Source organism: Lissotriton helveticus, chromosome 6 (assembly GCF_964261635.1).
Source record: "Lissotriton helveticus chromosome 6, aLisHel1.1, whole genome shotgun sequence".
NCBI classification, from domain to species: Eukaryota; Metazoa; Chordata; class Amphibia; order Caudata; family Salamandridae; genus Lissotriton; species Lissotriton helveticus.
Genome location: NC_136067.1, coordinates 1,154,875,265 through 1,154,892,777, shown reverse-complemented (window position 1 = coordinate 1,154,892,777; position 17,513 = coordinate 1,154,875,265). Strand labels below are relative to the sequence as shown.

At 45.0% G+C, this 17,513-nt stretch overlaps 1 protein-coding gene across 1 annotated transcript in view; it reads right to left on the bottom strand.

Moving 5' to 3' along the window:
- OSGEP (O-sialoglycoprotein endopeptidase) overlaps positions 1-17,513 on the bottom strand; it is a 613,564-nt gene that overhangs the window by 149,088 nt on the left and 446,963 nt on the right. The window contains exon 9 of the mRNA XM_078648814.1: positions 13,096-13,186. Within this exon, the coding sequence (XP_078504940.1) occupies positions 13,096-13,186 (91 nt within the window). The remainder of the gene's footprint in view (positions 1-13,095; positions 13,187-17,513) is intronic.

Sequence of the window (17,513 nt, the reverse complement as noted above, 5' to 3'; positions counted from 1 at the left end):
GATTCCAGCCATTTCATATTATAAAGCGTTCCAAGTTAAAAACATACACAATTCACAATAATAGTAACTCAAATTAACTTCAAAGAAAGGTACCAACCATAGACATTTGCAGGGCCAGTCATTATCATCACAGAGCCATCCTTCAGTACTTTAATTCAGTCACAAAAGAACGCCATTCCTCCGTCGTATTCTTGCCTTGGTTTATAGTTACACAGCTCAATCCATTTTACCTCTATTTTGTAGAGAATGTTCGTAAGGTCACCTCCTCTTGCCGGAATGACGGCGCTATCGATGACCTGTCAACTCATTTTATCTGCTGATTAGTTCTTTTCTAAAAAGTGGGGTACTATTCGGACTGTGAAGAGTTACAGTGGAGTAGACAATGTGATCTTTAATGCTCTTACCCCATGCTCTCCATGCCACTGGAGTCAAGATAGCCTGACTGATAGGGGTGAAACCTTGAAACTGGTCCTAGGATGCTTGTTTCCAGTCCAGGGAGGACTAGGTTTGGCAACACAGGCTGGACTGTTCTCATGAGGAACAGGGTTAAGACTGATTTGCATATGGCTGGGTCTAAGCTGGAATGGCATGGGGAGCAAAAACAATTATGAATTTAGACCCAGATCTCTGTATTGGGGTGAATGTAAGACCTTGTTCAGCATCCTGTCCATCAATTGTTCTTTTTGCAAAAGATTAGAATAAGCTGAAGGACATACCCTCAATCAAATTCAACCATAAAGGTACAATCCCCACATATATCTCTTGCTGTGGTACAAAGTCCTGTATAAAGAAATTGATGTATTTCCCTAAAGGTTCCAAAAAGGAACCGCATCCAGACATGACAGGCCTTCCAGGGGAATTGTGAAGTTCACTGTGCACCTTCGATAAAGTATACAAGACAGGTTTCTTCGGAGTGTCATTATTCAGAAACAAGAATTATTTCTCTGAAATATATCCCTGATCTTTTCCTCTCATCGTAATTTTCACGATCTCGCTTCTAATCATGTCTGAAGGATTCGCAAGCAATCTTTTATAGTGCTTAATATCTCAAATCTGCCTCTGTATCTCACTCTCATATGCACCATGATTCTGTAGAACAATGCCTCCCCCCTTTTGCGCAGGCTTGATCGTATGCCCCAAAATGGAGGCAGTGCCTGCTCAGGCACTGCTGTGGGGATTACGGTGCATGTTTTAGACAGCCTTGCTATGGCGGTCCGACTGCCATAAAAGGCTGTCAGTAATTAACTTTGGGTGGCCCTAGCAGGGTTCCATCCCTGCGGCCTCCGCATTGACGCCTGGAGGTCACCTGTGGTGCCGCCCCAAACATCCATGCATCCTATGGCAGGCACTGCATGGCAGGCAGCACAGACGCTCATTTGACCAGCATCGTAATGAGGCCTTAAGTATGGAACAATTGCTTTTTTAGATTTCATGTCCTCCAACTCCTTAGGACTAGTCTCTTAAATATACGCATTTCTGGTGCTATCAAGATATTAGATGGATGAAAGGTTGAGGGAGGTCTTAGAACAGTAACTGAATCAGAGATAGGGTCACTGCTTTCTGTAAAAAAAGCTTAAGTCTTACAGAAAAATTGCAACAAATTCTGTCTTCAGAGTAAAAACAATTGTCTCTGTAATCACAAAACGCAACCCCTACTCAGTAACCTAGTTTCTAATTTCGGAGAAGAAAAGAGTATGCCGGGACAAATTCAAAAACAGGAATTTTCTATATAGAAACATCAAGAGATATGGGGAATACTTCTACTTTTATGGGGAATGTTTCTACTATTTTGTGGCCCTCCCATCTGTTCAGATTCTTCCTGGTCTGCCTCTACCCAGCTGATTGATACCAAGGCCTGTTCCTGCCTCTTCCTCTGCGGCCCACACAAAAAAGGCTGACCTGGATTTATATCACTATGGCTTGAACCTTCTTGAGGATCTGAATCTACAGAGCCAGTTGATTAATATGAAAAGGTAACAGAATGATTCTTGTTTAATCTACCCCAAGTAAACTGTCTGTCCTGCGGTGGTATTGCTGCGTAATATTCACCTTTTAGATACAGAAATGCTCTCTCTTTGGAGAAATCTCTCTATTGACTTTGGCAGCATTTTCTTAATGTTCAAACTTATTAAACTTGTCAATCATTTTATTTAAATTTCCAAACAATTGTTTGGCTTCTGCAACAGGTTTCTCCAGGGCTTCTATCTCCTTATGTTTTTCCTTGGCGTGTTCTAACGCGGTCTATACCCCAAGCACAATCCTTTGCCGGGTACAGGTGGTAGAGATATGGCAGAACCCTCCTCTGAATTTTTTATAATCCCTGAATATGCCCGCCACATTTCTGACTATTAAACAGTTGTGTACCCGAGTTAGGCCCATGTAGCAGCACTACATTGCCCTTTTTTCTGCACAATAACATTACTGCTGTGACTTTTTTTCACATATTCACGTGTGTGAGAAAGTAGTTAGTTTCTCTGAAACTGCTTGCTTATATATCTGGCTTCATGCAACATTATCATAATGCCTCGAACAACGAGTACAAGGCCTTTATGCATGATGTACAAATGTGGTTCCATCTTCATCCACGGGGCAACAGGGCCATCAACATATCCACAACAATGCTAATCTGTGTGTACATCACAAGGATGCTTTTTATGATAAGTATAAAACATTTCCAGGGGTTAGCAGAGAAAGCACTTCAGCTGACACAGAGGGTCCCTGTATGCTGTGGCTTCTCAGCACAGCTACCTGACATCTCCATGAGGGGTGTCCAATTAGTGACCAAGACGGGGTCCTACATTCTCTCACACCAGGTAATGGGGTTGGATCATCCCGTAGGGGGATTCTTGGCTTTACACCTACACACACTCTAGACATACACAGCTTAAGGATTGCTTAGTAGGTGCACGCCTGATTACTACCTAGTAAGATATGCCTGCGTACATACACTGTCTTAGCACCATGATGGAATTATATCTGCTATTTACTCTTTTTGGTGCTTTTAATCACTCTGATCTGCTTCTGATTATCGTAGCACATGTATTTTATACAAGAATAAAGTTGGTTCAATAAATATATTGAAAACGTCCCATTGTGTATTCTCTATGTATTTCTCTGAGAACAAAGAGCCCGAGTGACTGAGCTGAAGGGTTCTGATCTTTTGCCACGACCCGAGGGGTCAGGATTGTCATGTTCATTGGTTGCTACAAACCATTTACTCCCTTGTTGGGTTAGGGGGGCTTATGGTGGGACTGTGAGCTAGCTGGTCTCCAGGACAATTAATACTGCGGCTGTGCATAGAATCAGTCTAGGCACCTCACCAAAAGTTTGTTTACCACAACGTGCTGGTCCTACGGATTAGTGGGAACTACGCGACAAAACCTTGTGGAATTATCCCTGCCTTCAAATGCTCCTTACGCATGCGTGCATGCAGTTCTGATATGCTTTCTCTTGGCTTTCTCTAATTTTTCCAGAAGTATTTGTCTGGGACTAGATAGTGTCACTGGTTGTGATGAAAATAATGAGGGGCCACTAGTAATCTTCACTATATATTTATCAGTGTAAAGGGGAGCTTCCCTATCTGACATCCTACTGTATAGCACAAAACAATAACACCCTGTACATGGAAGGACAAATTATTCAGTGTAACCTATAATTATGCCTTTGCGGTGTTGCCACAGCCCCAAGTTTGATTCTCACAACTCAAAGGCAACCCTACTTAAAAAGGCCAATGCTCCATTGGTATCCCACTTTTGGAAAAAGAACCATTCAGCATAAAAAATGAGTTGATAGGTCATCGATAGCGATGTCATTTAGGCAAGAGGAGGTGACCTTACAAACATTCTCAGCAAAATTAGAGGTAAAATGGATTGAGCTGTGTAGCTCTATAAACCAAGGCCTGAATACGACTGAGGAATGGCACACTTTTGTGGCCCCATTAGTGATGGTAATTGCACGGTTCCCGCAGGCACTCTTCAATTATGTATTATCTGACTGGAGTCCCAGATTGTCTACTGTGATGGCATGTAGTGTGGTGGTTCGCGGATCCTAACTCAAAATTTCTGAGCTTCCCTGCATGGGGTAAACAGTGCTATAGCTTTTATACTTCTTGTTGTACTAGGTCATATTACAAGGATAAAATTGGCTTCCTTTCTTTACATACTGTTCCGTATTAGGCCCCCATGTAAGTAAAAAAACATTTTCATCACACTTGGGTGGTGTGCACTTACTTTTGGTGTGTATTCTGGTTTTATAAGGTAGGCTTATGCTATGTAATGGCCCTGATATTAAGGCTCGCATTTCAAGTTGTTTTCTGTGTTCCCTCACTAGGTGTCCCTCATATTATAAGGTCCTGATGAGATCCCATATTCTAGAGATGGGTCAAAACATCGTCAACAAGTACCAAGTAAGGCTCGCATTTCAAGTTGTTTTCTGTGTTTTCTGTGTTCCCTCACTAGGTGTCCCTCATATTATAAGGTCCTGTGAGATCCCATATTCTAGAGTGGGTCGAAACATCGTCAACAAGTACCAAACAAACTGTGTATACCAATCCTTTGCACAGAAGGATTGTTTGGAGACTCCTTTGTGAACTAAATTTAGGTTGTTGGTTTTTGGTGTTGGAAATCCATGTTTTTCTTATTATTAATGTATATTGTTCTTTTGTAAAGGGATCTTTGTATGTGTCCCCTTTGGGTTCTGTTGCATGTGGGACATGTTCTATTGTGTATGTGGTTTTGGATTCTATGTCAGGACTGGAGGCGAGGATTATGCCTTCTTTCTTTACTTTAACAAACAGCAGCGAAGATACAAGGAGACTACGTTGTTGTAAATCAATCTAGGACCCTAGTGTAAAATTTCCAGATTCATGCCCTTATATAGGTATAGATTATCCTATCCTTATATAGGCATAGAAATCATTACCATATTTAGACTAAGCCTATGCAGCCCAAATACCGCATGGCTACTTCCACTAAGTTCCGAGAATCAACAACGATTTCTTAGAGAAACCCGCCTTCAGCAGCTAGGGACTTCCCCTTGCCTGAATACTAGTTTATCTAGGAAATCATGGAGTTTTCGAAGAACTGAGTCTTTGATGACGTTATTAAGTCCAATCACACGTCAAACTCGGCACCTTCAAAGTATAAATATGCCTAGATTTGCCCAGACAAACACACGGTGTTTTGGAGCAGATCGACTTACTACTTGCCCGACGCCCTGCAGCAGCAAGTGCCGAAGGAAGCCAACCCTCCAGCTGACGCACTGAGAGAAGCTGTCTTTTCTCCTGCCGAGAAGTACAGCTCCAGTATTTCCAGGCTACCCTTGCCGGTTGCTGGGAAATCGAGTCTTGAGAGAGAGATACAAGACCTCCTTCATTCTAAACCAAGGTACGGAGCTGATTAGACCCGTAGAAAATTCTTGGATAGATTCTTGGCAGAGAAATACTAAACTTAAACTACTCCTCACTTACTTCTTCCCTTGTACTAGACTTATGTTAGGTACCCCGGGGTAGGCTTATTTTAGAAGCACCAGTTGAGTACTTTTAGTCATTATTTTATCACTGTATGTATTTTATATGTTTTAAGCAATTTATGGCTTAGAAACCATATCATGCTTTTACAGTACTACTTTATAATATGTATCGTATTATATGCCTTGTACTTTATAACCAGTATTACTATTGTAGCAGTACATTTCTTATGCTTGAGAAAGAAGACTGTTCAATAAATACTATTTATTGAAAAAGGCCCGTGTCTCTATTTTCTCAGCACCTCTGGTGAAACGAAGCATGCACGATTGACTGAGTAAAATAGTTATCTATTGTTTCCGCGACTCTAGAGATTGATTTCTTATTCTTGGGAAACAAAGTTGTCATGTTTATGCGGTTGTCAGAAACTAATCCCTTCTTGTGAATTCGAGAAAGTTTCTAGTGACCTCTGAGCTAGCTGGCACTCACAATTAAGTCTAATAGATTCGGTAAGACCTAGTCGACCTCAGTCCTACGTCTAACCTACAGGATTTATTATTCCAATGCGCAGAGCCTATTTGGAATATAGGAACTACACTACAACGTTTCCCATGAACCAAAGGGAAACATGTAGTCAAACAAAAACACATGGTAACAACCAATCAAAGCACAAAGATCCAATGTCCAATCAGGGCTTAGGCAGCCCAACATAGTCCATCAACACGGTCCTCTCTTCCTCTTTCTTCGCTGCTACGCAGCAAGTTAAGTACTCTTCAGTTTCTCTGTCTAGTGCTTGATTATGATGTAGTTGCTTGATTAAGCAAATTATGTTGTTCTTATGACGGACGCGGCTTTGCGCAGTATTTATGTATGCTTTGTGATGTTCATGATGTTGTAGCGCTTCGCGCTGTATTTATGACCGCTTTTTCATGCCAAGTTTAATTTTGAAGTGTTCTATGTCAGGGCGCTGCTTCGCACTGTGTTACTTTATGCTGAAAGTCTTTCATTACGGGCAGCGCGTGTGTTTTTCCCTTCCCGGGAAGTGTTTCTTTCGTTTTATCTACCACAGCGTGTGGGCTGCTCTGAGGAGATTTCAACCACGGGCACGGTTTCCCATCCCTACGCGGTTTCTCGCTGGTGTGGTTCCGGTCCTACCGCCGCCAGAGGGCGTGGCAGGCAGTGCGGCGCAGCGCCGTTTGATCTTTTGTAGTTTTTTCAAATGACGCGCCCGCGCATCTGTGGAACCGGGTCTGAGGGAGACGCCTGAAGGGTGTAGTACAGCGGCCGTGAGCAGTTGCCTTGCCGTTTTTCCAGTGCCCACGCTCTGTGCCTTGGCCCACAACCTCCGGTTGATGGCAGAGCCTGTATTTGCAGCTGGTACTGTTACACCTATTTAGGTCTCGTATTTCTGGAGGGCACTGTGAGGGACATTACCCAGACCTGTTACCCTGTGAGAAGGTTGCTGGATTTAAGTTGCCAGCGTTGTGCCTGGGCTTGGACCCCCATATAATTGCGGTTTATCCGCGCACATAAGAATTTTTTGGCTGACACCCAGCCTGTTAAGTACTTAGCTTGCGGGCCCAGTGGTAACACACTTGTATTTCTTATAAGTCACTGGTCTAGCTCATCAGTATGGAGTATTATGATGATGACTATCAGGAGGAGGAAGACCCCCTTGCTGACATGCCATGGGGAGAGGCTTTCTATGAGGCGGTATATACCTCTATTTACAAGGCTGTTGACCTCTTGAGGACAGGCTTTCACACCAGATTTAGCAAGCTTTTGAAAACATTTCTTAGCAGATTGCCTCCCCTGCCCCCCATGTTCCGTCTACTTCTGCCCAGGACTCTCTTAGCCCCCCACCACCGAAACGTTCCGCAAGGCGGGTGTAGATGGGAATGCTTTTGACCACCTTAGGCAGGCCTTTATGGCTAGTCGCCCAGTGGTTCCTACCACAGTTCCCCCTGCTCCAGACACAGGTTCCCCGACAGGTCAGGTTTCCTTTTCTATTACCCCAGTCGCTCAGGCTCTTCCTGGGACATTTCAGGATCCCCCGAGTACTGTGGACATGTTGGACCCCAATAACATAGTCCACCCGCGGTCATCTGAGTGGATCCCAGCCGATAAAGTTGCGGCCTATGTGGCCGCCCACATTCGGCGTCCTCTCGAGAAGGAGGCTCGCAATTGTTTGCGGGCAGAGTGCCCCCACCCCACCCCAGACGGTAAGGTGACCCGGACACCCGATATCAACCCACGATGGGCACCTTCCTCCAGAAGTTCATAAGAGACCCCAAGAAGGGGATAGATAGATCCTGGAGGACCTGCCAGGATAAACTCCTGGACGCCCTAGGCCCAATCACAAAAATTTTGGATATGGCGGAGGAGGCCAAAGAGTCCGGCTCTATTATTTCCCCCCGAGACCCTCTCAGGCTTGGCACAACGTGTAGTGATCTTCATGGGAAATGCAAATTGTGCTCTTTCCACAGAGCGCCGTCTGTCCCTTCTCATTAAAATTGACCCGAAGTTAGGGGATCTGGCCGATTCGGAAGTGAGCGCTATCGCCCAAGGAGGCCTCTTCGGCGAGCCCTTTGATAAGGAGCTTGGTAAATTTGTAAACATCTTCACTTAGCTAGACCGGGCTCAATCCACGATCAAGAAGGTGTTCCCCTGTGTTTTTCGCAGGGCCGGCCGAGGCAGGGGCTGCTCGGCTGCTCGCCAACAGCACCAGAACAACCAGAGAGGCTCCAGTCAGTACCAAGACCAAGCAAGATTCGGAAACTTTTACCCCACAAGAGGAAGGAGGGATAAAGGGAGAGGATACCGTGGAGGAGTTGCATCCTCTAGCCCAGGTGAGAGTTCTCCCTTCTTCCCCACAAGACATAGGCGGGCGGTTAGCAAGGTATTTTCAGGCTTGGTTGACCATTACGCACGATGCGTGGGTTCTACAGACTGTGAGGGGTTTTCACATAGAGTTCGAAGGGACCCCAATGCAATCATCCCCTCCCCGTCCTATCCAGTACTCTGTTCAGGTCTCCCTCTTAGTGGACGAAGAGGTTTCTGCTCTCCTCAGAAAGGGCGCTATCGTCCTCACTACCCAACATGCTCGAGGATTTTTGAGCAATATTTTCCTGGTCGACAAGACCGATGGGGGCAAGAGGCCGGTGATCAAATTGAGCGACTTCAATCAATGGCTGGTTTACCGCCATTTCAAGACGGAGGGAATCCATCTTCTCAGGGATGTGCTCCGGCCTCTCGACTGGATGGTTCGCTTGGACCTCAAAGATGCGTATCTGGTGGTTCCGATTTTCCCGCCCCACCGGCGGTTCCTTCAATTCCACTGGGGTCATCACACTTACGAGTTCACGTCTCTCCCGTTCGGCCTCTCTTCGGCCCCTTGGTGTTTTACCAAGGTTCTCAGGCCAGTGGTGGAATTACTGCGATCCAGGGGTGTTCGGCTGATCGTATAGCTCGGCGACCTACTCTTGATGGCAGCTTGTCCCACAAGCCTGTTGCAACAGCTGCAGATGGTGGTGTCACTCCTTCAGGATATGGGGTTTGTCCTCAACGAGAAAAAATCTTTGTTGCGGCCCACCCAGAACATTACGTTCTTGGGATTCATCATAGACTCCACAGTCTCCACACTCAGTCTTCCGGGCAGGAAAGTGCCCAAAATCCACCACGAGTTGCGTCGCGTGCTCGCCCAGCAATGGATTTCCCTTCACCAACTGTCTCGGGTGGTAGGCCTCTTGTCTGCTTCCATTCAGGCCATCTTCCCGGGTCCGCTCCATTACAGGGCCCTGCAGCGCCTTAAGGGATTCTTCCTTCGCAAAGTGTATCCGTATTCACACAAGGTCTGCTTGTCCACCGAGGCAAGGTCAGAAATTCAGTGGTGGTTAGACCACATGGAAGCTTGGAACGGAAGAGCAATCTTCGGTTCCTCTCTGGACATGGTAATAGAATTGGATGCCAGCAGGCTCGGTTGGGGTGCCAGATGCGGAGATCTCTCTACAGGAGGGTTGTGGTCACCCGACGAACAAACGTTACACATAAACTGTTTGGAGCTTTTGGCGGGGTCCTTTGCGGTACGTTGCTGGACGAAAGATTCAGTGCAGTCGTGTGTGCTCCTGAAAATTGACAACATCTCGGCGGTCCGTTATGTGAACCATCTGGGGGGCACAAAGTCAAAAGCCCTGTCGGATCTGGCAGCAAGTTGCTGGCAGTATTGCCTCGAGAATCACGTCTCCGTCACGGCAGAATATCTCCCCGGCAGGGACAAATTGGAAGCCGATTTCCAATCTCTCCACTTTCGGGATTCCAGTCTCTGGCGTTTGGACCAGTCGGTCTTCGCACACTGAGCGACCTTTGGGGCCCGTTCTCTGTGGGCCTGTTTGCGTCCAGACTGGACCACCAGCTCCTGTGTTTTTTCAGCTGGCGGCCGGATCCTCTGACAACAGCTACGGACGCTTTTCTCCAGAACTGGAGTGCGGAGCAGGGCTACGCATTCCCGCCCTTCGCAATGATTACGAGGGTGACTTCGCAAGTTTGCAGGCAAGCGGCAGATCTGGTCGTGATCACTCCGCTTTGGAGGTCTCAAGTGTGGTTTCCGGTTCTACTGGAACTTTCTTGGGATTTTCCAATCCTACTCCCCCAGTTTCCAACTCTCCTCATGAGTCCGGAAGGGTCTGTTCATCCGCTAGTGTCCACAAACTCTCTGCAGCTCATGGCGTGGCAGATTTCAGGAGCAGATGGGAGGCCTCTGGCCTTTCGAGAGAGGCTGAGTCCTTTATCTCTAAGTCGTGGGCGGACAGTACGGTCAAAAGGTACAGATCCGCATGAAACAGATGGACCCGTTGGTGTTTGCGACGGGGTCGTAATCCCTTGGTCGCGGATGTGGTTCACATCGTGAATTCTTTGGCTCAACTGGCCTCCGACGGTCTGGCTTATAGGTCGGGTAATACCTTCAGGTCGGCAGTGTCCTCTGGCCACGTCCCAGTGGAGGGCGCACCGGTAGGCGAACACCCCTTGGTTTGTCGTCTGTTGCGGGTCATTCGCCTCTCCCTTCCGCCGGAGCCCCGTTACTCCGCTCTATGGTATGTTAATCAGGTCCTTAACCTGTTTTTGTCCTGGCAACAGAATAAGTACCTCTCCAGGAAGGATTGGTCAGCAAAATTGATCATGCTTCTGTGCATCATTTCTTGTAGCAGAGTGTCGTGTGTATGGGCTTTGGATATTTCTAACAGAATATTTACTCTAGATGGGGTCACATTTACGTTGCTTAGACGCACTAAGTGCCATACCAGGTCTATTTCCTATCCAGAGTTTCCGGATTCCCAGAAACTTTGCATGGTTTGTTGCCTTAAGGCTTATGAGGAGATGACGGAGGAGTTCCGCCCCCCTGGGGAGATGCAACTCCTCATTTCTCTTCGGAAGCCCTTTAAGGCGGTTTCCTCACCCACTATTGCCAGATGGGTCAGTTGAGTGATGCAGGAAGCAGGCATCAGCCTGAACCAGTTTGGTGCTCATTCTGCGAGAGGAGCCATGGCTTTGAAGCTTTCAGTCTCGGGGCACATTTAGAGGATATCCTCAACGCGGCAGACTGGTCCTCAGATTCCACGTTCAAAAGGTTTTATTTTAAACCAATTTTGAACATGGCTCATTTGGTTGTGCACAAGCTTTAAACAAGCATAATTCTCGCCTCCAGTCCTGACATAGAATGAAAAATGTCCTAGCTAACGTAACGGAAAGTTTCAATTCTATTAAGGACTCGGAGGCGAGGATTATCTCGCCCTTGACTCCTGGAGGAGATCCCTCCCCGTATAACAGTAAGTAATATGGTTCCTTCAAATGTTAAGTTTTGGCTTATTCTGCACTGTTTGACTTGCATGTGTTTACTGTTCAGTGCTCCTCTGGTAATTTGTTTCCCCTTGTCCTCTGGCTCGGATTCCAACAAACAGGATTCCTGAAGAGCGAAGAGAAGCTGTCTGCGCGCTCCAAAAGAGGAAAAGAGGACAGTGTTGATGAACTATGTTGGGCTGCATAAGTCCTGATTGGACATTGGATCTTTGTGCTTTGATTGGTTGTTACCATGTGTTTTTGTTTGACTACATGTTTCCCTTTGGTTCATGGGAAACATAGTCTTCTTGTATCTTCGCTGCTGTTTATTAAAGTGAAGAAAGAAGGCATGATCCTTGCATAATCCTCGCATAATCCTCACCTCCGAGTCCTTAATAGAATTGAAACTTTCTGTTACGTTAGCTAGGAAATTTTTCATTATACTAAATACTTTCACAAGTGCTTTTATGTTGTGAATCATTATTTAGGTGTATTCAGTGTTGTATCTTCCCTAAATTGCATCCAACTGTATTTTTGATTTATGCAACTGTGCTTGTGTTGATATAATTATACATATATTTTTTCAAAAGTAACCACTGTAATAAAAATAATAATTTATAGCCCTGGCTCTTTTTGAGTAGGGTTGCCCTGGTGCTGTGGGCAGCAATCTAAACGTGGCACAGAGGAAAGTACCAGCTGAAAGAGGTTATCTTGCATAGGGGATAAGACCATTCTTGCGACATGGTGCTTTCACCTTCTCATAGGTAACTCGTACCCCTTGCTGGTGAAGGTGACCTTCGGATGGAGGAGAAAAGTCTCTGGATAGGGTGATTTGCTGACGCCAGCAGATCGAATGTTAGGTCTACATACCAAGGGCTGATAGGCTACACTTGCCTTCTGACCTTTTCTCCTAATGATGAAATCCAGTGACTCGTAAGGATCAGCGCAAATTTAGCATTATGACTGTACTAGATTGCCGTTTGTAAACAAGAAAGACAGAAATTATTTAGGTCAGCTCCTTCAAACAATTTGCGACACAATATGCACAGCTTAAATTCAGAGTGTTATTGTCTAAGCTACCTGAGCTGAAGAAAGAACAGGGGGGGAAGGTATGACAAGGAAAAAAAATCAAAAATCCAACCGAGTTCTGGGCCTAGGGTCCACATTTGGAAACTGCTGAGCAACAGACAAACAGTCTCTGATCCTCAACATTCAACAGCAAGAATTAAACTAGTTATTTCTTGCATACATACAAGTAAGAGTAATAGGTCTGCCACTGTATATGCAGGCTTGACCAGTACTGGCATGTGAAGCTATGACTTAACAGCATTTGAGGCAGTTTACGGTCCTGCTACTGGTTAGCTGTGTGCCCTAAAATCATAGAATGGGAAAAAGACATTATTCATTTGGAAAAGGGGAGGAGATCGCTCAGAGTTGGAGTGGGAATGTGAAGAGAAGTCTCATGCCTGTTTTGTCAGCAGAAAAATTGTGAGTTGCTCATTCGTGTATCCAGGTGAAAGGGAAGTCAGTAAATCTATCCTGTTTTTGTAGTGAAAGGCTATGGGAAAAATCTCTACTGTTTCTGTAGTGAGAAGTTAGGGACAAATATTGTCAGAATGTGGAAATGACAGGCCTGACCAATGCCACGTATATTAGAGCGGGAGGTTGTGGTGATCTCTTTAGTGAATGCTAAGGTTATTAAAAGGGATAGATGGATTCTACCCTCTAATCAGAGCTGTGTCATTACATATGTGACTTTCAGGAGTTTTCAGAGTCATACCATAAACCTTGATACATACATCCAACGCCTCCAACAATCAGCACCTCCTGAGAACCGCAGTGTGCCATTGCTCGTTCAGTTATCTCTACCAACATAGAGAATAACGTTTCCTGAGGAGACAAACCACCAACATAATTCAGTGAACATTTGTATAGTACTGATTTCTATGTGTTCCATTCTTGAAGTACCCCAGAGAAAAGACATATATACATGTTCAGTAAGGATAATGGTACTTACCAAGTAAGCATCTGTTCTTGGCATTTAGAGCTGTAGATTCACATGCTTTGCATACTCCTGCCATTTATTGTTGGGTCCGGATGTTTGCAAGTTGTTTTTCCTTAAAGACGTCTTTCCAGTCACAAGGTAAGGTGACTCCTCCTTTTGGTGATAGTGTGCATGGGCATCAACACCATTTTGAGACTGTTTTCCCGCAAGAGTGTGAGAATGGAGTAAGTGAGTGTAGTAAGGAGATATCCTTGTGTAGATAACGTGAATAATGAATTCTGCAACAACTACAGGTGCCCGGGGAGGCGCATGTGAATCTACAGCTCTACATGCCAAGAACTGATGCTTACTGGGTAAATAACATTATCTGTTCGAGGCATGTGTGCTGTAGATACACATGCTTTGCATAGACTACAAATCAGTATTCTCCTAAAGCGGTGGCTAACCAGTAAGTGCTGCAGTTGTCTGGAAAAGTGTTTTTAGCACTGCCTGCCCTACATTGGCTTGTTGGTGTACTAGTACACCCCCACATTAAGTGTTTGGTAAATGTCTATGATGTAGACCATGTTGCTGCTTTACAAATGCCAGCTATAGTAATGTTACCTAACAAAGCCACAGATGCCCCTATTTTGCAAGTGGAATACGCCCTAGGGGTATAGATAAAGTTATTTTGGCTTCTGTGTAGCAATTTCGAATGCACTTAACAATCCATATTGAAATGGCAGCTTTAGAAATAGGATTGCCTTTATGAGGTGGTGTAAATGAAACAAACACTTGCTTTGTTTTACGAAAATCTTTTGTTCTTTCGATATAATACAATAAAGCTCTTTTGACGACAAGTATGTTAAGAGCTTGTTTTGCTACTGAATTCAGGTTGAGGAAAGAACACAGGTAACTCAACTGATTGGTTAATATGGAAAGCAGAAACCACTTTGGGAAGGAATTTGGGACTGGTACGAAGAACTACTCTATCTTTATGGAGTTGAATAAAGGGCTTTTCTAAATGTAATGCCTTGAGCTTACCAACTCTCAATGAAGTGATTGCAATGAGGAATGCAACCTTCCAAGAGAGCAACTGTAAAGGACACCTGTGTAGCGGTTCAAAGGGTGAACCCATAAGTCTTGTAAGTACAATATTAAGATTCCACACTGGTGCAGGTGGAATCCTTGGTGGTATAACTCTTTTAAAGCCCTCCATAAATGCTTTGATTAAAGGAAATTTGAACAAAGACAAATGCTGTCTGTTTTGGAAATAAGCAGCTACTGCTGCAAGGTGCAACCTAACAGATGTGTCACCTGGCCCACATTGATGTAGGTGTAAAAGCTAACAGACAATATTCTGAATAGAAGCATCTAGAGGTAGAATTTTGTTGTTGTTCATTTCCATTTTGCTGCATAGCAAGCTCTGGTAGTAGTTTTTTTTGCTTCTTTTAGAATAGCCATGCAGTCTGATGGTAAATTTAAAATACCCAAATTCTATGACTTCAGGAGCCAAATCGCTAAGTTGAGCTCTTTGGGATTTGGAGGCTTGATTTCTTCATGGTTCTGAGTGAGGAGAATGGAGGGGAGATGTAGCTTTTGATGTAGAGCTACTGTGAGCTCTAGCAGGGTGGTGTACCACGGTTGACGGGCCCATGTGGGAGCTACCAAAATCAGTGTGAGTGATATTTGCCTGAGTTTCCAAACCAGAAACAGAAGGAGTGGGAGAGGCAGAAAAGGGTAGGCATATTCCCCTGACCAATTCATCCATAGGGCATTGCCTTTGGAGAGAGGGTGTGGGAACCTGGAGGTGAAGTTTGGGCATTGTGCGTTGTCTACTGTGGCGAACAGATCTATTTGTGGGTATTCCCATTGTTGAAAGTATGGAAGGAGAACTTGGGAATGAAGTTCCCACTTGTGTATTTGCAGTCTCCTTCTGCTGAGGAGGTTGGCAATTTGATTGTTCACTCCCGGGAGGTGTTCTGCCAGAGGGTGAATCTTGTGATGGATTGCACATTTCCAAATTGTCTGAGACAGGCGTGACAGTTGGAGAGAGTGTGTCCCCTTGTTTTTGTACATAGTACATTGCTGTCATGTTGTCTGTGCGGACTACAACAACATTGCCTGTGAGATGAGACTGTAACGCTTTCAGCGCTAGAAACACTGCTAGAAGCTCTAGACAGTTGATGTGGAGACGTCTGTGTTTGTCGTCCCAGGTGCCTTGGTTTGTGTAATGATGGAGATGTGTACCCCAACCAGTGAGAGATGAGTCTGCTGTTAACACGACTTGTGGCACAGGGTCGATAAAAGTAGGCCCTTTTGATACATTTTGTGGGCATCACCACTGCAGAGAGCGATGGGTGCGGCTGTCTACCAACACTAGATCTGTTAATTGACCCTGTGACTGATTCCACTGACGTGCTAAGCGTTCTTGTAATGGACACATGTGTAGTCTTGCATGAGGTACTATTGCAATGTATGAAACCATCATTCCCAGTAGGCGCATGAAAGTTCTGGCTGGCAAGGTTTGGTTAGTTTGGAACTGCAGCAATAGAGTTTGGATGTTGGAAATTCTGGCTACATTGGGGAGGCTAGATTCGTGTGAGTGTTGAGAGTGGCTCCTAGATAAGATTGTATCTGTAAAGACTGTAGGTGAGACTTTTGAGTGTTGACCGTGAAACCTAGTTGGCGAAGAAGGTGTAGTGTGGTCTGAGTGTTTTGAAGACACTTTTGGTGGGTGCTGGCTTTGATGAGCCAGACGTCTAGGTAGGGGAAGACAAATTTGTTGTCTTCTGAGATGAGCTGCTACCACTGTTAGGCAACTTGTAAATACCCTGGAAGCAGTAGTTACTCCGAATGGAAGTACTTTGAACTGATTGTTTGCCTGCTATCACAAATCTGAGATATTTGCGATGAGCTGGATGAATGGGAATGTGAAAATATGTGTCTTTTGAGTCCAATGTGGACTTGCAGTAGGAGAGGAAGAACCTGTTGAAGCGTTACCATATGGAAATGTTCTGACAGTATGTAGTGGTTTAATTCTCTGAGATCCAAAATTGGTCTTAAGGCACCGTCTTTTTGGGAATAGTAAACCCTGGAACTGGTTCTATGGCTCCCTTTTGTAAGAGAGATTGCACCTCTTGTTTGAGTAACTGCAAATGGTTTGACTACAATTTGTGAACATGAGGTGGACATTTGGGTGGATTGGAGGTGAGCTCCAGGCAATAACCATGTTGGATAAGGTCTAGCACCCATTTGTTGGTTGTTATATATTTCCAAATGAGGAGAAACTGTTAAAGTCTTCCCCCAATAGGTCTTGAGTGATCGGGGGAAGTCTGGGCAAGTCACTGTTTATTAGGAGAAGGGGTGTTACGTGGTGTGGCCCCTTTACTCCTGCCTTTGGAATTGCATCCTCTATACCCCCCTCTGTAGAAACCTCTAGAGGAAAAGGATTGGTAATTGCCTTTGTAAGAGGAAGCATTTGGGTCTGAGGATGTTGTTTGGACCCTGCTCTGTAGACTAAGCAGTGAAAGGAGCCTCTATTGGATGGGGATTTTGCCACTTCAGTATCCTTTTTCATCATTTCTAAGGATTGGTCGACCACAGGACCAAATAGGTGTTCCTTGTCAAAGGGGGTGTTCAAAATGGACTGTTGAACCTCAGCCTTAAACCTTGAGATCCTAAGTCATGCATGCCTTCTAAGGAGAATGCTGGTATTGATCTCCCTGGCTGCAGTGTCAGCTGCGTCTTAAGCACATCTTATTGAGGAGTTAGAGATGCGTTTCCCCTCTTCAACCAACTGCTGTGTCTTAGTTTTATGTTTGTCTGGGAGATATTGAAGCAGGTGATCCATCTCATCCCAGTGTGCTCTTTAGTACCCAACTAGTAGGCCCTGTGTGTTTGCGATGCACCGGTGGTTAGCGGCTTGAACAGCTACTCGTTTTCTAGAGGCATCTATAAGTTTGTTTTGAGTTCTTTATCTGGGGGGAGGTGCATCCCCAGAGGTTTGTGAGTTAGGTTTTTTGTGAGCATTGGACACAACTATGGAGGCAAGAGATAATTGTCCCTGTATAAACACAGGAGCTGATGGTGAGGGTTTATATTTTTTGTCTGCCCTTGGAGTTAAAATACATGCTCTGACAGGCTGTTGAAAGATAACCTTGTCATTTCTCATCATGCCTTTAAGCATAGGGAGTGTTTCACTTGACCCATGTGTGAACTCAAGTGTTTCAA